This window comes from Aquarana catesbeiana, linkage group LG08 (assembly GCF_042186555.1).
Source record: "Aquarana catesbeiana isolate 2022-GZ linkage group LG08, ASM4218655v1, whole genome shotgun sequence".
Classification (NCBI taxonomy): Eukaryota; Metazoa; Chordata; class Amphibia; order Anura; family Ranidae; genus Aquarana; species Aquarana catesbeiana.
The window spans coordinates 25,437,815-25,461,112 of record NC_133331.1 but is presented as its reverse complement, the minus strand read 5'-3'; the positions used below and the strand labels follow the sequence as shown (position 1 = coordinate 25,461,112).

At 45.2% G+C, this 23,298-nt stretch overlaps 1 protein-coding gene across 1 annotated transcript in view; it reads right to left on the bottom strand.

Annotated features, from left to right (window-relative positions):
• Window positions 1-23,298, bottom strand: part of LOC141105648 (alpha-2-macroglobulin-like) — a 235,574-nt gene that overhangs the window by 173,352 nt on the left and 38,924 nt on the right. Inside the window, exons 9-10 of the mRNA XM_073595624.1 lie at window positions 19,435-19,549; window positions 4,247-4,356 (exon numbers count right to left, since the gene is read on the bottom strand). Of these exons, the coding sequence (XP_073451725.1) occupies window positions 4,247-4,356; window positions 19,435-19,549 (225 nt within the window). The remainder of the gene's footprint in view (window positions 1-4,246; window positions 4,357-19,434; window positions 19,550-23,298) is intronic.

The following is a 23,298-nucleotide window of genomic DNA, read 5'->3' as shown; positions in this document are numbered from 1 at the left end:
TAATTCCATTTGGTCGATCATTTCTCAACCAATCAGAATTCAAATTGTTCCAAAAATTTGAATTTGTTAGAGAACGAAAAAACTAAACAAAATTAAATGAAACAAATTCTGAAAAAAATAAACTAAATAAAGTCGCATAACATATCTATCCGAAATGAAACAAATTTTTCTGTTCTGCATGTCTAAGAGATACGTGACAAAATGCTGAGTGTATTGTGCACAGACAATAGAACTGAATATACAGGTGATAACACACAGGCGATTCTCAGAAAGCATGGCATAATATTTCAAACTCCTGTACCATACAACCTAGAACAGGGATCCTCAAACTATGGCCCTCCAGCTGTTGCAGAACTACACATCCCATGAGGCATTGTAAAACTCTGACATTCACAGACATGACTAGGCATGATGGGAATTGTAGTTCCTGAACACCTGGAGGGCCGCAGTTTGAAGACCCCTGACCTAGAACAATATGGAGTTGCATAAAAAGAATAAACCGTATTCCATGTGAGAGTGGGAGAATCATGCTGTTTGATGCAGATATGCCAACCACGTACTGGGAGAGGCAATTATGACCGCATGTTATCTCCAAAATTGACTACTAGGAAAATCAACTGAGAAAACTCCATATGAACTGTGGAATGCAAAGCCCATGTGCACAGCCCAAAAGAATAACGTACAAAATGGGATGCTTGCGCAAAGAAAGGTCACAAGAGGCTTCAATCAGAAAATCAGCCAGAACCAATAAAGGCATCCCAGCCAAACATCTGTACTATGCTATCATTAGGGATGAGCCGAACCCCCCCCTGTTCGATTCGCACCAGAACATGCAAACAGGAAAAAAGTTTGTTCGAACACGCGAACACCATTAAAGTCTATAGGACAAGAACATGAATAATCAAAAATGCTAATTATTAAGGCTTATATGCAAGTTATTGTCAAAAAAAGTGTTTGGGTACCCAGGTCCTGCCCCAGGGGACATGGATCAATGCAAAAAAAGTTTTAAAAAAGGCCATTTTTTCAGAGGCAGTGATTTTAATAATGCTTAAATTCAAACAATAAAAGTGTAATATCCCTTTAAATTTCATAGCTGGGGGGTGTCTATAGTATGCCTGTAAAGGGGCACATGTTTCCCCTGTTTAGAACAGTCTGACAGCAAAATGACATTTCAAAGGAAAAAAGTAATTTAAATCTACTCGCGGCTATTGCATTGCCGGTCCGACAATACACATAAAAGTTCATTGATTAAAAACGGCATGGGAATTCTCCACAGGGGAACCCTGAACCAAAATTTAAAAAAAAAAAATGACGTGGGGGTCCCCCTAAATTCCATACCAGGCCCTTCAGGTCTGGTATGGATTTTAAGGGTAACCCACGCCAAAATTAAAAAAAAAAAAACGGTGTGGGGTCCCCCCAAAAATCCATACCAGACCCTTATCCGAGCATGCAACCTGGCAGGCCGCAGGAAAAGAGGGGGGGCGAGAGAGCGGCCCCCCTCCCTCCTGAACCGTACCAGGCCACATGCCCTCAACATTGGGAGGGTGCTTTGGGGTAGCCCCCCAAAACACCTTGTCCCCATGTTGATGAGGACAAGGGCCTCATCCCCACAACCCTGGCCGGTGGTTGTGGGGGTCTGCGGGTGGGGGGCTTATCGGAATCTGGAAGCCCCCTTTAACAAGGGGACCCCCAGATCCCGCCCCCCCGCGTGAAATGGTAAGGGGGTACAAAAGTACCCCTCCCATTTCACTAAAAAACTGTCAAAAACATTAAGATTTGACAAGACACAGTTTTTGACAATTCCTTTATTTAAATGCTTCTTCTTTCTTCTTTCTTCTATCTTCCTTCATCTTCTTCTTCTGGTTCTTCTGGCTCTTCTGGTTCTTCCTCCGGCGTTCTCATCCAGCATCTCCTCCGCAGCGTCTTCTATCTTCTTCTCCTCGGGCGGCTCCACACACACGGCATGGGGGGAGGCTCCCGCTCTTCTCTTCATCTTCTTCGCTTCTTCATCTTCTTCTTCATCTTCTTCTCTTCTTCATTTTCTTCTCCGGGCCGCTCCGCACCCATGCTGGCATGGAGGGAGGCTCCCGCTGTGTGACGCGTCTCCTCTTCTGACGGTTCTTAAATAACGGGGGGTGGGGCCACCCGGTGACCCCGCCCCCTCTGACGCACGGTGACTCGACGGGACTTCCCTGTGACATCACGGGGAATGCCACAGGGAAGTCCCGTCATGTCCCGTGCGTCAGAGGGGGGTGGGGTCAAAAGGTGGCCCCACCCCCCATTATTTAAGAACCGTCAGAAGAGGAGACACGTCACACAGCGGGAGCCTCCCTCCATGCCAGCATGGATGCGGAGCGGCCCGGAGAAGAAAATGAAGAAGAGAAGAAGAGAAAAAGATGAAGAAGATGAAGAGTAGAGCGGGAGCCTCCCCCATGCCATGGGTGCGGAGCGGCCAGAGGAGAAGAAGATAGAAGACGCCGCGGAGGAGATGCTGGACGAGAACGCCGGAGGAAGAACCAGAAGAGCCAGAAGAACCAGAAGAAGAAGAAGAAGAAGATGAAAGAAGATAGAAGAAAGAAGAAGCATTTAAATAAAGGAATTGTCAAAAACTGTCTCTTGTCATTTTTAACATTCTTGACAGTTTTTTAGTGAAATGGTAGGGGTACAGATTCCGATAAGCCCCCTGCCTGCAGACCCCCACAACCACCAGCCAGGGTTGTGGGGATGAAGCCCTTGTCCTCATCAACATGGGGACAAGGTGTTTTGGGGGGCTACCCCAAACCACCCTCCCAATGTTGAGGGCATGTGGCCTGGTACGGTTCAGGAGGGGGGGCGCTCTCTCATCCCCCCCTCTTTTCCTGCGGCCTGCCAGGTTGCGTGCTCGGATAAGGGTCTGGTATGGCATTTAGGGGGACCCCCACATCATTTTTTTTTTTAAATTTTGGCCGGGGTTCCCCTTAATATCCATACCAGAACTGAAGGGCCTGGTATGGAATTTAGGGGGACCCCCACGTCTTTTTTTTTTTAATTTTGGTTCGGGGTTCCTCTGTGGGGAATTCCCATGCCGTTTTTATCAATGAACTTCTATGTGTATTGTCGGACCGGCAATGCAATAGCCGCGAGTAGTTTTAAAGGACTTTTTTCCTTTGAAATGTCATTTTGCTGTCAGACTGTTGTAAACACGGGAAACATGCGCTCCTTTACAGGCATACTATAGACACCCCCCAGCTACGAAATTTAAAGGGATATTACACTTTTATTGTTTGACTTTAAGCATTATTAAAATCACTGCTCCTGAAAAAATGGCTGTTTTTAAAACTTTTTTTTGCATTGATCCATGTCCCCTGGGGCAGGACCCGGGTCCCCAAACACTTTTATGACTACAACTTGCATATAAGCCTTTAAAATTAGCACTTTTGATTTCTCCCATAGGTTTTTAAAGGGTGTTCTGCGGCATTCGAATTTGCCGCGAACACCCCAAATTGTTCGCTGTTCGGCGAACTTGCGAACAGCCAATGTTCAAGTCGAACATGAGTTCGCCTTGAACTCAAAGCTCATCCCTAGCTGTCATGTAGGATTAAAACCAGAGCCAGATTCATGGGATGAGATACAAAGACTTCCAACTCATGAGAAACAAAATTGAATCATCAGCATTTGACAAAAACACTTACAAGAATCAGATTTTTAAAACTGAGATCTGAATTAAGACTAAAATAAGGGGTAGTTGTTGAGTGGGAGTGTTGGAACACAGAATTGTATTTTATGCAACAACTACTGTACATCAGTATTAAGTAGAGATATATTCTTCAACCAGTAGATGACAGTGTTTATATGTTTGTAGCTGCATTTATAGTATGCTCTGTGTCTTTTCCCTGAGTAAAGGTTTCGGTTTCCTGTCTACAAATAAGCCCATGTGGACTGTGCACTGTCTGTTCTTTAGTGCCATATAAAGAATTTCTAACAAAAACAAATTGTTATTAATAGCTGGCAACAGTAATCATATGAAATAAAAAAAAAGCACAGACTGGTTGTACTGAAATTGATCGATCAGTTGACTTCAGTACAAGTGGCCTGCCTACAGATGGATCAAAATTCGGCCGGTTCAGCAGGATTTTGATCCGTCTGTGGCCGGTTTTACTGTTGTTTTCAGACATGTGATTGTTATTCTCAGATCTCATTGGTTATAACAATTACAAAAACAAATTTTATGGCAAAATAAGATTTACAGAAATGTTATGCAACTCACCAATCCACTGAATGGGATCCCAGATTTATAGTTACTGTCAGCATCAACAAAGGACACCTTACTGATTACATTGGATATAGCAGCCTGACTGACTGTAGATAACTCAATTCCTGGCAGGAGAATTATTGAAAAGAAATAAGAGATCAGCTTTGGAAAATCATAGGATCCTCCATTATTCTAACCTTAACATCTTTGTCAGGGGTGCCCAACCTTTTAAAGAGCTAGGGCGCAAGTGGTTAAGCAACTTGATAACCGGTGGTGGGCCACAATGAGCGGAGCGGGCAAATGACAGATCTGTGTCCACTCTGCTTATACGGACACAGCCCGCTCTACTCTATGGGCCCTCCGTTTCGATCCACCCAGACGGAAGGGGACAGATCCCCTTCAGTTTATTTTTTAGCAGATTGCATTGGAGGTAGGCGAATGTAAACGGACACATCCGCCGCTGCATATAGGTGAATGGAGAGTCCAATAGGGATCGCCTGAAAAACAGGACAGGCGGACCCGACTGGACCAGTTTTGTGGAAGGGGCCTAAGGCTGCTTTCCCACTGATGCACTGCAGTTTACTGTGGGTGCAGGGCAATGCACAGGGCAATGCACCTGTGGCTTTCCTGTGGGTTAGCTGCACTTTGCCATAGCTGTTAGACATGTGCACTGCTGAAAAATGTGTTTGTTTATGTTTTTTGTTTTTTTGTAAATTCATAAATTCGTACATTTGGAAATTCAAAAATTCTGAATTCAAACATTCGTAAATTCGACAATTCGAAAATTCAAAAATCTAAAAATCCGGAAATCCGAAAATTCGTAAATTCGAAATTTAGGAATTCATAAATTCTAAAATTCTAAAATATACAAAAATTCGAAAATCTGGAAATTCAAAAATTTAGAAATTCGAAAATTCGGAAATTCGAAAATTTGAAAATTCAGAAATGTGAAAATTTGGAAATTTGAAAATCCAAAAATTTGAAAATTTGAAAATATGAAAAAGGAAAAGAAAATTAGAAAATTCAAAATAATAACTAATTAACTAATAATAAATAACTATTAAATTATAGGTATTGCAATTTCCTTTCAAATTTGGCTGTTAGTAAACGTAATGAATACGAATTTATCCAAAGTTATGAATTATCCAAAATAACAAATGCCGCATCTATACAAATGGAATGGAACAAATAAATAATAATAATAATAATAAAAAGAAATTTGTTACGTTCCATTGGTTTAGGTACGACATTCATTATTTTGGATAATTTGTAACTTCAGATAAATTCGTATTCGCTACGTAAACTAACAGCCAAGTTTGAAAGGAAATTCCAATACCTAGAATTTAATAATTTAGTAATAGTTAAGTTATTATTAGTTAGTTATCATTTCAGATTTTCTGATTTTCGGTTATTTTCGGGTTTTCGTTCTTTTGTATTTTCTGATTTTTATTCTTATTTTCGCATTACCCGAATTTCCATATTTCCAAAATTTCTGATTTTTGAATTACGAATTTCCGAATTTTCGAATTTCCGAATTTTTGGATTTTCGAATATTCAAATTACTGAATATTCGGAAAAAAATCTTTAAACAGGTTTTTTATTAATTTGGATATTTCCGAATTAACGAATTTGAAATTTGTTAAAAAAAACTAACTCAGAATAAAACAAACTGCACATGTCTAATAGATGTCAGTTATATCCTGCAGGTGGGGTGCACTTTCAGAAAGTGCACCAAACCCACAGCAGGTAATAACAGAAGTCTATGGCTCAGTGCTGGTAACCCGCAGGTGCACTGCACTTGTGAGTCAGTTTGAAAGCAGCCCATTAACCATTGCAGAACAAATATGCCTTTAACCACTTCAGCCCCGGAAGGTTTTACCCCCTTCCTGACCAGAGCACTTTTTACAATTCGGCACTGCGTCGCTTTAACTGCTAATTGCGCGGTCATGCAATGCTGTACCCAAACAAAATTTGCGTCCTTTTCTTCCCACAAATAGAGCTTTCTTTTGATGGTATTTGATCACCTCTGCCATTTTTATTTTTTGTGCTATACACGGAAAAAGACCGAAAATTTTGAAAAAAAATGATATTTTCTACTTTTTGTTCTAAAAAAAATCCAATAAACTCAATTTTAGTCATACATTTAGGCCAAAATGTGTTCGGCCACATGTCTTTGGTAGAAAAAATGTCAATAAGTGTATATTTATTGGTTTGCGCAAAAGTTATAGCGCCTACAAATTAGGGTACATTTTCTGGAATTTACACAGCCTTTAATTTATGACTGCCTATGTCGTTTCTTGAGGTGCTAAAATGGCAGGGCAGTACGAAACCCCCACAAATGACCCCATTTTGGAAAGTAGACACCCCAAGGAATTTGCTGAGAGGCATGTTGAGCCCATTGAATATTCATTTTTTTTGTCCCAAGTGATTGAATAATGACAAAAAAAAAAAAAAAATTACAAAAAGTTGTCACTAAATGATATATTGCTCACACAGGCCATGGGCATATGTGGAATTGCACCTCAAAATACATTTAGCTGCTTCTCCTGAGTATGGGGATACCACATGTGTGGGACTTTTTGGGAGCCTAGCCGCGTACGGGGCCCCGAAAACCAATCACTGCCTTCAGGATTTCTAAGGGCGTACATTTTTGATTTTACTCCATAGTTTCGAAGGCCATGGAATGCCCAGGTGGCACAAACCCCCCCAAATGACCCCATTTTGGAAAGTAGACACCCCAAGCTATTTGCTGAGAGGCATGGTGAGTATTTTGCAGCTCTCATTTGTTTTTGAAAATAAAGAAAGACGAGAAAAAAAAATTTTTTTTTTCTTTTTTCAATTTTCAAAACTTTGTGACAAAAAGTGAGGTCTGCAAAATACTCACTATAGCTCTCATCAAATAGCTTGGGGTGTCTACTTTCCAAAATGGGGTCATTTGGGGGGGGGGGTTTTGCCACCTGGGCATTCCATGGCCTCCGAGACTGTGATAGGCAGTGAAGAGTGAAATTAAAAATTTACGGCCTTAGAAAGCCTGAAGGCGGTGCTTGGTTTTTCGGGGTCCCGTACGCGGCTAGGCTCCCAAAAAGTCTCACACATGTGGTATCCCCGTACTCAGGAGAAGCAACAGAATGTATTTTGGGGTGTAATTTCACATATTCCCATGGCATGTTTGAGCAATATATCATTTAGTGACAACTTTGCGCAAAAAAAAAATAAAAAAAATAAAAAATTGTCTCTTTCCCGCAACTTGTGTCACAATATAAAATATTCCATGGACTCGACATGCCTCTCAGCAAATAGCTTGGGGTGTCTACTTTCCAAAATGGGGTCATTTGGGGGGGGTTTGAACTGTCCTGGCATTTTATGCACAACATCTAGAAGCTTATGTCACACATCACCCACTCTTCTAACCACTTGAAGACAAAGCCCTTTCTGACACTTTTTGATTACATAAAAAAATAATTTTTTTTGCAAGAAAATTACTTTGAACCCCCAAACATTATATATTTTTTTTAAAGCAAATGCCCTACAGATTAAAATGGTGGGTGTTTCATTTTTTTTTTTCACACAGTATTTGCGCAGCGATTTTTCAAACGCATTTTTTGGGGAAAAAACACACTTTTTAAAATTTTAATGTACTAAAACACACTATATTGCCCAAATGTTTGATGAAATAAAAAAGATGATCTTAGGCCGAGTACATGGATACCAAACATGACATGCTTTAAAATTGCGCACAAACGTGCAGTGGCGACAAACTAAATACATTTTTAAAAGCCTTTAAAAGCCTTTACAGGTTACCACTTTAGATTTACAGAGGAGGTCTACTGCTAAAATTACTGCCCTCGATCTGACGTTCGCGGTGATACCTCACATGCATGGTGCAATTGCTGTTTACATTTGACGCCAGACCGACGCTTGCGTTCGACTTAGCGCAAGAGCAGGGGGGACAGGGGTGCTTTTTTTTTTTTTTTTTTTTTTTTTTCTTTATTATTATTATTTTTTATCTTATTTTTAAACTGTTCCTTTCATTTTCTTTTTTTTTAAATCATTTTTATTGTTATCCTAGGGAATGTAAATATCCCCTATCATAGCAATAGGTAGTGACAGGTACTCTTTTTTGCAAAAATTGGGGTCTATTAGACCCTAGATTTCTCCTCTGCCCTCAAAGCATCTGACCACACCAAGATCGGTGTGATAAAATGCTTTTCCAATTTCTCAATGGCGCTGTTTACATCCGGCGAAATCTAAGTAATAAAATGCTCGTAGCTTCCGGTTTCTTAGGCCATAGAGATGTTTGGAGCCACTCTGGTCTCTGATCAGCTCTATGGTCAGCTGGCTGAATCACCGGCTGCATTCTCAGGTTCCCTGTTGAGACAGGAGAGCCAGAGAAAAACACGGAAGACATTGGGGGGGGCATTCCCTCCCACTGCTTGTAAAAGCAGTCTAGAGGCTAATTAGCTGCTAGGATTGCTTTTACATGAAAGCCAATCGCTGGCTGAAAAGAATGATACCAAGATGATACCTAAACCTGCAGGCATCATTCTGGTATAACCACTCAAAGTCGTGAATGGCGTACCTGAAAACAAAAAAATGGTTAACAATAAAGCACAGTAAACGGTAAGGTATAAAAAATTGCATATCTGAAAAGCAAGCATGATAAAACATAATAACAATAAAACATTGCAGAATAGAATACAGTAAAAAAGAGCACAACAATAGAGAGAGAATAGAGAGAGAGAACAATAAAACGACAACTATTTTTTTTTTATTTTATATTTTTGTTTGTGTTTTTTTTTTTTTTACACTTTTTTTTGTAACTAACTTTTATAACTGTAACCGGTTCCAGGTTCGGGTCTCTCAAAATGCGATGGCATCTTGGGAGACCCTGTGAAAGTGTGCCTAGTCTGTGCAATGCTGTACCCTACGCTAATACTCAACTAGTGAATGGTAGCGTTCAAAACATTCACCAATGCAAAGACCAGGATTGTCAGGACAGGAGGGACAATAATAGTGGGTGTCACGCCTATATCTGCGCTTGCTGCAGACACAACATCTTTTTTGGGGGTTCGTTGGGTAGGGGTACTGGGGAGGACATAAAGAAAATGCCTCTCATGCAGCCGACTGCATTTGGTTGGGGATGTGAATGGGGGAAGTACGGGCGCTGCAGAAGCGGTGGGTTCCCAATAGGGATGAGCCGAACACCCCCCGGTTCGGTTCGCACCAGAACCTGCGAACGGACCGAAAGTTCGCACGAACGTTAGAACCCCATTGACGTCTATGGGACTCGAACATTCGAAATCAAAAGTGCTCATTTTCAAGGCTAATTTGCATGGTATTGTCCTAAAAAGGGTTTGGGGACCCGGGTCCTACCCCAGGGGACATGTATCAATGCAAAAAAAACTATTAAAAACGGCCGTTTTTTCGGGAGCAGTGATTTTAATGATGCTTAAAGTAAAAAAAAAAAAGTGAAATATTCCTTTAAATATCGTATCTGAGGGGTGTCTATAGTATGCCTGTAAAGTGACGCGTGTTTCCCGTGTTTAGAACAGTCCCTGCACCAAATGTCATTTTTAAAGGAAAAAATCTCATTTAAAACTGCTTGCGGGTTTAATGTAATGTCGGGTCCTGGCAATATGGATGAAAATCAGTGAGACAAACGGCATGGGTACCCCCCCGTCCATTACCAGGCCCTTTGGGTCTTGTATGGATATTAAGGGGAACCCTGCACCCAAATTTAAATAAGGAAAGGTGTGGGGCCACCAGGCCCTATATACTCTGAACAGCAGTATACAGGCTGTAGGTTTGTTGTTAAGTAGAATCTCTTTGTAATTTTGAACGGGTACATTTTTAACGTGTTTAGCTCCAGCCAAAAAATCTTTTTTAAGCTTTTTGGAAAACATAGGGAAGGGTTATCACCCCTGTGACATGTGTTTTGCTGTCTTTCCTCCTCTTCAGAAGATTTCACCTCACTTTTTGTCCCAATGGATTGGAAAGCATCAGTGGAAAGGAGAAATGTTTTTCCCATATTAACTCTTACAGGAGAGAATTTCCCTTCCTAGGGGTAGATTTCATCTCACTTCCTGTTGTCTCCTTCCGTTTGCAAGTAGGAGTCGTTTGTAAGTTAGTTGTTTGAAAGTAGGGTCCTGCCCTATATACTCAGCAGAAATTTGGGCCTTAGGTGTTGCTGTGGCCACAACACTGTAAGCCCTCACAGGGCTCTGCTGTGAAATATTAGATCAAGAATTGTAATTACATGCCCCTGTTGAACAGGAGCTGAAAAATTAGGCCTTAGGCACTGGTGCTGGTGCCACAACACTGCAACCCCTCACAGACACTCTAGTTGGAACGCAGGAACGAGCCCTGCTGCAAAGTATTGCACCAAAAATTGTAATTACACGCCCCTGTTAAACAAGGGCTGAAAAATTGGGCCTTAGGCACTGGTGCTGGTGCCACAACACTGCAACCCCTCACAGACACTCTAGTTGGAATGCAGGAACGAGCCCTGCTGCAAAGTATTGCATCAAAAATTGTAATTACACGCCCCTGTTAAACAAGGGCTGAAAAATTGGGCCTTAGGCACTGGTGCTGGTGCCACAACACTGCAACCCCTCACAGACACTCTAGTTGGAATGCAGGAACGAGCCCTGCTGCAAAGTATTGCATCAAAAATTGTAATTACACGCCCCTGTTAAACAGGGGCAGAAAAAATGGGCCTTAGGCACTGGTGCTGGTGCCACAACACTGCAACCCCTCACAGACACTCTAGTTGGAATGCAGGAACGAGCCCTGCTGCAAAGTATTACATCAAAAATTGTAATTACACGCCCCTGTTAAACAGGGGCTGAAAAATTGTGCCTTAGGCACTGGTGGTGGCGCCCAGAACCAAAAATGTTCTTACAAGCTATCAGCGTGATGATTGAGGAGGAAGAGGATAATTACTCAGGGATAGTCACTCAGCATCAGCATAGGCAGTCTTTGAAGGGATCTGAGATTTCAAAAAAAATTATTCGGTTACATCAGCATCAGGTGCTTGGTAGCTGGTGGTGATCCAAGACTCATTCATTTTTATGAAGGTCAGTCGATCGACCGAGTCAGTGGACAGACGCACCCTGTGATCGGTTACCACGCCTCCAGCAGCACTGAATGTGCGTTCCGAAAGAACGCTGGATGCAGGACAGGCCAGTAGCTCAATTGCATACTGTGCAAGCTCTGGCCAGTGATCCATCCTCAAGACCCAGTAACCCAGAGGATTTTCGGTGGGAAAGGTGTCCAAGTCTGATCTTGCCCCTAGGTATTCCTGCACCATGTAAAACAGACGCTGGCGATGGTTGCTGGAACCGATCATACCTTGGGGCTGCGGACCAAAAAATTGTCTGAACGCATCGGTCAGACGGCCACCTTCTCCACCGCTCCTTCTTTGACTGACCGAAGCCTCGGCAACACGTTGTCCAGAAACAGGAGTTTGTAACCTCCCAGTCTCTGGGAACGCGTTGCACAGACCTTTCTGCAAGGCCTCCCGAAGATGTTTCATCCCCTGCTCCCTCTGCGATGGCAAGATAAGGTCCGCAACCTTACCCTTGTAACGTGGATCAAGGAGGGTTGCCAGCCAGTATTGGTCCTTCTCCTTGATACCACGAATACGAGGATCCTTACGCAGGCTTTGCAGGATCAGGGAGGCCATGCAGCGTAGGTTTGCTGAGGCATTCGGTCCGGAGTCCTCTGGGTCACTAAGGACGACATGGTCCGCAGCCACCTCCTCCCAGCCACGTACAAGTCCATGTGTTTCTTGGGACTGATCCCTTAAAGACTGCTGCTGATGCTGAGTGCCAGGCTCCACCTCCATACTGACACAATCTTCCTCCTCCTCCTCCTCCTCTTCCTCCTCGTCCTCTTCCTGTGTGATCGGCGGGCACGCAGGAACACTGTCTGGATAAAGGGGGCCTTGAGAGCTAAGGAAGTCCTCCTCTTCCTGCCTCTGTTCTGCCTCAAGTGCCCTGTCCATTATTCCACGCAGCGTGTGCTCCAACAGGTGGGCAAGGGGGACAGTGTCACTGATGCATGCACTGTCACTGCTCACCATCCTCGTGGCCTCCTCAAATGGTGACAGGACAGTGCATGCATCCCTGATCATGGCCCACTGGCGTGGGGAAAAAAAACCAAGCTCCCCTGACCCTGTCCTGGTGCCATAGTCGCACAGGTACTCATTGATGGCCCTCTGCTGCGTGTGCAGCAGCTGCAGCATGGCCAACGTTGAGTTCCACCTGGTGGGCATGTCACAGATTAGGCGGTTCTTGGGCAGGTTAAACTCCTTTTGGAGGTCCGTCAGCCGAGCACTGGCATTATATGACCGGCGGAAATGCACACAGACTTTCCTGGCCTGCCTCAGGACATCCTGTAAGCCCGGATACCTGCCCAAGAACCGCTGCACCACCAAGTTAAGGACGTGAGCCAAACAGGGCACATGGGTCATTTGTCCCTGTCGGAGGGCAGAGAGGAGGTTGGTGCCATTGTCACAAACCACCATTCCTGCCTTAAGTTGGCGTGGCGTCAACCACCTCTGAACCTGCCCCTGCAGAGCTGACAGAACCTCTGCCCCAGTGTGGCTCCTGTCCCCCAAGCACACCAGCTCAAGCACCGCATGGCATCTTTTGGCCTGCGTACTTGCGTAGCCCCTTGAACGACTACGGAGCACCGCTGGTTCCGAGGAAGAGGCCATGGAGGAAGAAGAAGAGGAGGGGGTTGAGGAGAGAGGTGTGTCACAATCATTAGCATTTTGGAGGCGTGGTGGCGGAACAACCTCCAACACTACTGCACCTTGTCCTGCATCCTTCCCAGCTGCCAGCAGAGTCACCCAATGCGCCGTGAAACTTAGGTAACGTCCCTGTCCATGCCTGCTGGACCATGAGTCAGCGGTAATATGCACCTTACCGCTGACCGTCCTGTCCAGCAAAGCATGGACATTGCCTTCCACATGCTGGTAGAGAGCCGGAATCGCCTTCCGTGAGAAAAAGTGGCGTTTGGGTACCTGCCACTGAGGAACCGCACATTCCACAAACTCACGGAAGGGGGCAGAGTCTACCAACTGAAAAGGCAGCAGTTGAAGTGCTAGCAATTTTGCCAAGCTAGCATTCAACCGCTGGGCATGTGGATGGCTGGGAGCAAACTTCTTTCGGCGGTGTAGCAGCTGGGGCAGGGAAATTTGCCTGGTATAATCTGACGTCGGTGTACCAAAATCAGATTGCCCACAAGTACGTGGCTGTGACACACCTAATTCTACACCTTCATTCCTCTCAGTGCAGGTCTCAGAGAGGACTGAAGGTCTAGTGGGGTTGGAAATCTCAGCTGATGAGGAGCAAGCAGAGGTCCTCTTTGTTCTTTGGTGTGGGTCTTTTAGATACGCTTGCCAACGAACTGCATGGCAGGTCAACATATGTCTGGTCAAGCATGTGGTACCCAAGCGGGAGATGTTTTGGCCACGCGAGATACGCTTGAGACATATGTTGCAAATAGCAGCGGTGCGATCTGATGCACTCGTCTCAAAAAAGGCCCACACCAAAGAACTTTTTGAATAACGCGCAGAGACTGCAGTGCCCTGCACATGTGGAGCTTTGGGGTGTGATGCAGTCAATGTGCTGCCTTTAGGCTGGCCCCTGGAGGGCATCCTGCCTCGTTGGTGATGTGCCGCCTCCTCCTCCTCCTCCTCCTCTTCCTCTCTCCTATCAGGCACCCACGTTGAGTCAGTGACCTCATCATCCCCTCCCTCCTCATCACTGGAGCAAACCTGGCAGTATGCTGCAGAAGGGGGAGCATGACTGCCAGATTGCTGTCCTTCTTGGGCACCCCCTCTGTCCGTGCTCGTGTTACTGCCTTCATCGAGCTCAGTATCATCATCAGAGCCTTCCAAACGCTGGGCATCCTCCTGGAGCATGTACCCAACACTGTGGTCAAACAGTTCGAGGGACTCCTCAGGAGGACATGGTGGGGCTAGGGAAGGAGTCACTGATGACATTGAGCCGAGGGAAGAGGCCGCTGCTTTGCCAGACAAAGTACCCTGGGCATGGGTGAGAGAGGATGAGGAGGATGAGGACGGCTTGGTCATCCACTCGACCAAGTCTTCCGCATGTTGCGGCTCAACATGGCCAGCTGCCGAAAAAAAGGCCAAGCGTGTCCCATGGCCACGTGCTGATGAGGATGCACCGTCTCCACGACCAGCACTAGACACAGAGCCTGCTTGCTCTCTCTTATTGGCTTGTGACTGTCTGCCTCTCCTTCTTGGCCTTCCAGACATACTAATGGCCTGTAGCTGCACTAAGCTGGGATATATATATATATATATATATATATATATATATATATATATATATATGTACTGATACTGCAGCTAGCAAAATCAACTGCCTGCCTGTAGTATGAGAACACCACCAACCTTCTACAGGTAGCTTTAGCTGAACACTGTGAGGTGGACACACCCCACTAACTTGTAGGTTTAGCAGAACACTGTGAGCAGGACGCACTGCACTAACTGTAAATAGTCTAGCTGCCTGACTGTGGTAAAAATAGGATCAAAAGAACACCAGCAATTTTCTTCAGGTAGCTGTATTTACTGTAACAAGACAAGCCTGCCTGTCAGTAAGAAGATAACAGAAACGGATCTAGCTGAACACTGTGAGCAGGATGCACCGCACTAACTTGAAGGTTTAGCTGAACACTGAGCAGGACGCACCCCACTAACTTTTGTAGATTTAGCTGAACACTGTGAGCAGGACGCACTGCACTAACTGTAAATAGTCTAGCTGCCTGACTGTGGTACTAATAGGATCAAAAGAACACCAGTAATTTTCTTCAGGTAGCTGTATATACTGTAACAAGACAAGCCTGCCTGTCAGTAAGAAGATAACAGGAACGGATCTAGCTGAACACTGTGAGCAGGACGCACCGCACTAACTTGAAAGGTTTAGCTGAACACTGTGAGCAGGACGCACTACACTAACTGTAAATAGTCTAGCTGCCTGACTGTGGTACTAATAGGATCAAAAGAACACCAGCAATTTTCTTCAGGTAGCTGTATTTACTGTAACAAGACAAGCCTGCCTGTCAGTAAGAAGATAACAGGAACGGATCTAGCTGAACACTGTGAGCAGGACGCACCGCACTAACTTGAAGGTTTAGCTGAACACTGAGCAGGACGCACCCCACTAACTTTTGTAGGTTTAGCTGAACACTGTGAGCAGGATGCACCCCACTAACTTGTAGGTTTAGCTTAACACTGTGAGCAGGACGCACTACACTAACTGTAAATAGTCTAGCTGCCTGACTGTGGTACTAATAGGATCAAAAGAACACCAGTAATTTTCTTCAGGTAGCTGTATATACTGTAACAAGACAAGCCTGCCTGTCAGTAGGAAGATAACAGGAACTGATCTAGCTGAACACTGTGAGCAGGATGCACTGCACTAACTTGTAGGTTTAGCTGAACACTGTGAGGTGGACGCACCACACTAACTTGTAGGTTTAGCTGAACACTGTGAGCAGGATGCACTACACTAACTGTAAATAGTCTAGCTGCCTGACTGCGGTACTAATAGGATCAAAAGAACACCAGTAATTTTCTTCAGGTAGCTGTATATACTGTAACAAGACAAGCCTGCCTGTCAGTAGGAAGATAACAGGAACGGATCTAGCTGAACACTGTGAGCAGGACGCACTGCACTAACTTGTAGGTTTAGCTGAACACTGTGAGGTGGACGCACCACACTAACTTGTAGGTTTAGCTGAACACTGTGAGCAGGACGCACCCCACTAACTTGTAGGTTTAGCTGAACACTGTGAGCAGGACGCACTGTACTAACTGTAAATAGTCTAGCTGCCTGACTGTGGTACTAATAGGATCAAAAGAACACCAGTAATTTTCTTCAGGTAGCTGTATATACTGTAACAAGACAAGCCTGCCTGTCAGTAAGAAGATAACAGGAATGGATCTAGCTGAACACTGTGAGCAGGACGCACTGCACTAACTGTAAATAGTCTAGCTGCCTGACTGTGGTACTAATAGGATCAAAGTAACACCAGTAATTTTCTTCAGGTAGCTGTAAATACTGTAACAAGACAAGCCTGCCTGTCAGTAGGAAGATAACAGGAACGGATCTAGCTGAACACTGTGAGCAGGATGCACTGCACTAAATGTAAATAGTCTAGAAGATAACAGGAACGGATCTAGCTAAACTGAATACAGTGTATATATATATATGCAACACCTGGGATGCATATATATACACAATACACTGTAAGTGCAGCTAACTGACTGACTGTTCTGCCTAATCTATCTAACTCAAATCAAATGACACTGTCTCTCTGTCTATCTCTTTCAACGCCGGAACACACACTACACAGGGCCGCCGTGCAGGCGGCCTTATATAGTGTGGGGCGTGTACTAAATCCCCTGAGCCATAATTGGCCAAAGCCTCCTTGGCTTTGGCCAATTACGGCTCTCTGTTAAGGCGGCGCTGTGATTGGCCAAGCATGCGGGTCATAGTGCATGCTTGGCCAATCATCAGCCAGCAATGCACTGCGATGCTGCAGTGAATTATGGGCCGTGACACGCCACACGAATTTGGCGCGAACGGCCCATAAAGTTCGGAATTCGGCGAACGACCGAACAGCCAATGTTCGAGTCGAACATGGGTTCAACTCGAACACGAAGCTCATCCCTAGTTCCCAATTAGGATTGGCGAATGCAGCAGGAAGGGCACTATGGACACGACGGGCCTGTGTTTGTCTTCTTGGTGGCAGCGGGACACTACTTGTGCTTGCCACCTCACCAGCTTGAACTGCATTTATGGGACTCGCCACGTCACCAAGTGTTACTGCAGTGCTGGTTTGACTACGACCGGGGTGTACTAGGCTGCTGGTGCTTGCCAGTTCATCAAAACGCTACCAAAAAAACTGTTAGCGATCGCAGGGATCAGGCCTGACTCTGCGAATGCTGCAGTTATGCGTTTAGTGTTTTGTAAGTGTCAGTGATCGATCGATACTGCACTTGGGTGGGCTGGGCTGGGCCGGGCGGAGGGGCAAAACGCAGGTTCTAGCAGGTATCTGGGCTGATCCCGCTAATACTGCGTTTGTGGGAACCCTAAACTGCTGGGGACGCTAGTATAGATCTGATCAGATCAGATATTGATCCGATCAGATACTATACCACTAAGGGAGGTGTACGGTGCGTGCGTGGGTGTTAGCGGTACTGACGCTAACCTGACGCTGCCTGGGGCTGGGGCTGGTGCTTGCCAGTTCACCAAAACGCTACCAAAAAAACTGTTAGCGATCGCAGGGATCAGGCCTGACTCTGCGAACGCTGCAGTTATGCGTTTAGTGTTTTGTAAGTGTCAGTGATCGATCGATACTGCACTTGGGTGGGCTGGGCTGGGCCGGGCGGAGGGGCAAAACGCAGGTGCTAGCAGGTATCTGGGCTGATCCCGCTAACACTGCGTTTGTGGGAACCCTAAACTGCTGGGGACGCTAGTATAGATCTGATCAGATCAGATATTGATCCGATCAGATACTATACCACTAAGGGAGGTGTACGGTGCGTGCGTGGGTGTTAGCGGTACTGGCGCTAACCTGACACTGCCTGGGGCTGGTGCTTGCCAGTTCACCAAAACGCTACCAAGAAAACTGTTAGCGATCGCAGGGATCAGGCCTGACTCTGTGAACGCTGCAGTTATGCGTTTAGTGTTTTGTAAGTGACAGTGATCGATCGATACTGCACTTGGGCTGGGCCGGGCGGAGGGGAAGAACGCAGGTGCTAGAGGGTATCTGGGCTGATCCCGCTAACACTGCGTTTTTGGGAACCCTAAACTGCTGGGGACACTAGTATAGATCTGATCGGATCAGATATTGATCCGTACAGATACTATACCACTAAGGGAGGCGTATGCTGCGTGCGTGGGTGTTAGCGGTACTGGCGCTAATCTGCCGCTGCCTGGGGCGACGCATATCACCGTCGGGCGATCAGGGGGCTAAACCTTTATTAGGTAATAAACGGCGGGTCCCCTGAAACTATAAAAAATAAACAAACTAACCAGCGTCACCCGTAACGGTTATACGGTGATCAGTGGTGAAAGGGTTAACTAGGGGGCAATCAAGGGGTTAAAACATTTATTAGGTAGTATATGGGGGTCCCTGTCACTATAAAATGCTGACGGCGAACCTAAATATTTACCTCCCTAACTAGCGTCACCAGCGACACTAATACAGCAATCAGAAAAATGATCGCTTAGCGACACTGGTGACAGGGGGTGATCAAGGGGTTAAAACTTTATTAGGGGGGGTTAGGGGGGTATCCTAGACCTAAAGGGGGGTAATACTCACTGCCCTAACACTGTAACTGTCACAAACTGACACAATGCAGTAATCAGAAAAAAAAAAAAAAATACTGCTTGCTGTCAGTTTGTGACGGGGGGGTGATTGGCGGGGGATCGGGGGGCGATCGGGGGGGATCAGGGGTGTAAAGTATGCCTGGCATGTTCTACTGTGTGTGTTTGTGTTGTGTGCACTTACATGTCTTCTCTCCTCGGCGCTGGGACAGAAACTGCCAAGCCGAGGAGAGATGACATCACATCCTCTGCCTGTGTGAAACTACACACAGGCAGGGGAGGATTCCGATTGGCTGGGAGTGATCGCGAGGGGGGGCCAGGATTGGATGGTCTCCCCCTCGCCTCCCGACGCTCCCAGTCAAATGCCGACCGCTGCTGACACCAGGGGGGGTCCGATCGGACCCCCCGCTCGCGGGAGGCAGATCACGTACAGGTACGTGATTCTGCCTGCCCGTGCCATTCTGCCGACGTATATATACGTTAGGCGGTCGGCAAGTGGTTAATAGCAGTCTTCAATTTAGGTGTTGGCAGCTGTTGCTGTCCCAGGCAGAGTGCATTTGGTATCACTCTGCCTGTAACAGCAAGACGGCGCTATACAGGAAGCATGGGCTCCACAGCCACCTGGTTCCTCTACCGCCGGCTCCATTCACAACACTGATCTGGGATGGTGGGTTGGAAACCCATGATCTGGGCTTGCCAACTCACCATCCCAGAGCAAGAGGTTGCAGGTCACATCAGAGGGCTCTGTGTGCCACCAGTTGGGCACCCCTGATGTACATTACGTGTTCCATTTATAAGCAAGACAGAAGGAAGAGGAAAACAGAAGTTTACCAGTCCCATCCTCGGTGATAGAGGCTTCTCCTTTCAGTACACGCTCCATGTTGTCATTTCTCATTTTATAGACTGTAGAATTAACCTTTATGGTATCACATCCCGATCTATCCAGCTGTGAGTGAGAGACAGAGAGGAACACAGTGCTGAAATATTAGTGATCAATTGAAGGACTTTAGGGTTGAAAACATATCTATATAAAGGATCAGTCCACAGAACCAGCATTTCATTTTAAAGCAAGGAACAAAAATGTAATAGTTTGTAGACTTCCCCTCCGTAACATCTCTAAAATGCGCCCCTTTTTAACAAATGAAACCACCAAGCTCCTCATTCACTACCTTGTTATCTCTCGCCTTGACTATTGCAACTCCCTTCTCATTGGCCTAACTCTCCTATCCGCTCTTCAGTCTATCATGAATGCTGTTCTTCTTATCCACTTATCCACCTTACCAACTGCTCATTGTCTGCCAACCCTCTCCTCCAATCCCTACACTGACTCCCAATTACCCAGCGAATTAAATTCAAAATACCAACCACAACACAAAAAGCCATTCACAACTTTGCCCCTGAGCTACATCACCAACCTTGTCTCCGAATATCACCCAAACCGTCCTCTCCGCTCTTCCCAAGACCTCCTACTCTCAAGCTCTCTCATCTCCTCCTCCCATGCTCGTCTCCAGGATTTCTCCAGGGCCTCTCCCATCCTCTGGAATTCACTACCTCAACCTGTCCGGCTATCCCCTACTCTTGCTACCTTCAGGTGATCCCTGAAAACCCACCTCTTCAGGGAAGCCTATCACGTCTCCAACTAATCTCCTACCACTTCCATCAGCTCATTCCCCACAGCTACAACCTTTTGTACCACCTGCCCCACCCTATTAGATTGTAAGCTCTTCTGAGCAGGGCCCTCTTAATCCTCTTGTATTTTATTGTATTATAACTGTATTGTCTCCCTTTTATATTGTAAAGCGCTGTGTAAACTATTGGCGCCATAAAAATCCTGTATAATAATAATAATAATAATAATAATATATTGCAGGTTACACATTATAATGCCGCATACACACGATCGGACTTTACGGCATACTTCGTCCGGCGTACCGGATTTCGTTGGACAATTCGATCGTGTGTGGGCTCCAGCGGACTTTGTTTTCTCAAAAGTTTGACGGACTTAGATTTGAAACATATTTAAAATCTGTCCGATGGATTCAAGTCCAGTCGAAAAGTCCGCTCGTCTGTATGCTAGTCAGATGGACAAAAACCGACGCTAGGGCAGCTATTGGCTACTGGCTGTGAACTTCCTTGTTTTAGTCCGGTCGTACATCATTACGTACGAATCTGTTGGACTTTGGTTGATTGTGTGTAGGCAATTCCGTTCATTCGGAAAGTCAGTCGTAAAGTCCGTGGAAAAGTACGCCGGACAAAGTCTGCCGTAAAGTCCGCTCGTGTGTACGCGGCATTAGATGTCATAGCTGCATAGTTTTTTTTGGGGGGGTCTGCTCTCCTTTATTTTCACTTATTGATCCGGCCAGGAACATACTTCCTGTCTTACAGTGACAATGCCCACTATAGTGTATCTATAAAAGGGACAGTGTTGTCATCCTAGACTTCTTGCTCTTGATTTGGGCTACAGTGCACCCCTTCTCCTTATCTCACTAATAGGGATATTGTAGGTGTTCTGTAATCCACGAAGGTGAACTGGCCAGGGATAATTATAGTGCTTGATATTTAAGTGCAGCAGAGTGCAAGGAGCTTACTGGATATCTGCAGGATTAACTTTTTTTTACACTTATCCAACATACTGTATATAACAAAATACTTTTGAAACAGATTGAAAAGGGGAGGAAATAAGAGAAGTTCATTATTCAAGGCAGCATAGTGGCTAAGTGGTTAGCACTTTGGCTTGGCAGCACTAGGGTGATCAGTTAGAATCCCAACCACAACACGGCCTGCCTGAAGTTTGCATATTCTCCCTGGCCCATTTGGGTTTCCTCTGGCTACTTCGGTTTCCTCCCACACTCCAAAGACATGCTGGTAGGCTAATTGGCTCCTGTCTAAATTGGCCCTAGTATGTATGAATGTGAGATAGTGGCCTTATATTGTAAACTCCTTGAGGGCAGGAACTGATGTGAATGTACAGTGTATATGTAAAAGCATAAATTATGGGTGCTGTATAAGTACCTGTAATAATTAGGGTTTACACTAGGGATGAGCCGAACACCCCCCTGTTCGGTTCGCACCAGAACATGCGAACAGGCAAAAAATTTGTTCGAACACGCGAACACCTTTAAAGTCTATGGGACACGAACATGAATAATCAAAAGTGCTAATTTTAAAGGCTTATATGCAAGTTATTTTCATAAAAAGTGTTTGGGGACCTCAGGGGACATGGATCAATGCAAAAAAAGTTTTAAAAACGGACGTTTTTTAATAATGCTTAAAGTGAAACAATAAAAATGTAATATCCCTTTAAATTTGGTACCTGAGGGGGTGTCTATAGTATGCCTGTAAAGGGGTGCATGTTTTCCGTGTTTAGAACAGTCTGACAGCAAAATGACATTTCAAAGGAAGAAAAGTCATTTAAAACTACTCGCGGCTATTAATGCATTGCGGTCTGACAATACGCATAAAAATTCATTGATAAAAACGGCATGGGAATTCCCCACAGGGGAACCCTGAACCAAAATAAAAAAAAAATGACGTGGGGGTCCACCTAAATTCCATACCAGGCCCTTCAGGTCTGGTATGGATATTAAGGAAAACCCCAGCCAAAATGTAAAAAAAAAAGGTCTAGTATGGATTTTAAGGGGAACCCAGCGCCACAATTTAAAAAAAAATGGCGTGGGGTCCCCCCCAAAAACCATACCAGACCCTTATCCGAGCACGCAACCTGGCAGGCCACAGGAAAAGAGGGGGGACGAGAGAGCACCCCCCTTGCCCTCAACATTGGGAGGGTGCTTTGGGGTAGCCCCCCAAAACACCTTGTCCCCATGTTGATGAGGACAAGGGCCTCATCCCCACAACCCTGGCCGGTGGTTGTGGGGGTCTGCGGGCGGTGGGCTTATCGGAATCTGGAAGCAAGGGGACCCCCAGATCCCGGCCCTCCCCCCTGTGTGAAATGGTAAGGGGGTACCCCTACCATTTCACTAAAAAACTGTCAAAATGTTAAAAATGACAAGAGACAGTTTTTGACAATTCCTTTATTTAAATGCTTCTTCTTTCTTCTTTCTCCTTTCTTCTATCTTCCTTCGGTTTCTTCCTCCATCTTCTTCTTCTTCTGGTTCTTCCTCCGGTGTTCTCATCCGGCATCTTCTTCCGCGGCGTCTGTGTCTTCTTCCCTTCCCTTCCCTGTGGGGAATTCTCATGCCGTTTTTATCAAAGAACTTTTATGTGTATTGTCAGACCGACAATTCATTAATAGCTGCGAGTAGTTTAAATGACTTTTTTTCCTTTGAAATGTCATTTTGCTGTCAGACTGTTCACGGGAAACATGCGCCCCTTTACAGGCATTCTATAGATACCCCCCAGGTACGAAATTTAAAGGGATATTACACTTTTATTGTTTTACTTTAAGCATTAATAAAATCACTGCTCCCGAAAAAAACAGACGTTTTTAAAACTTTTTTTGCATTGATCCATGTCCCCTGGGGCAGGACTCAGGTCCCCAAACACTTTTTATGACAATACCATGAATATAAGCCTTTAAAATTAGCACTTTTGATTTCTCCCATAGACTTTTAAAGGGTGTTCTGCGGCATTCAAATTTGCCGCAAACACCCCAAATTGTTTGCTGTTCGGCGAACTTGTGAACAGCCGATGTTCGAGTCGAACATGAGTTTGACTCGAACTCGAAGCTCATCCCTA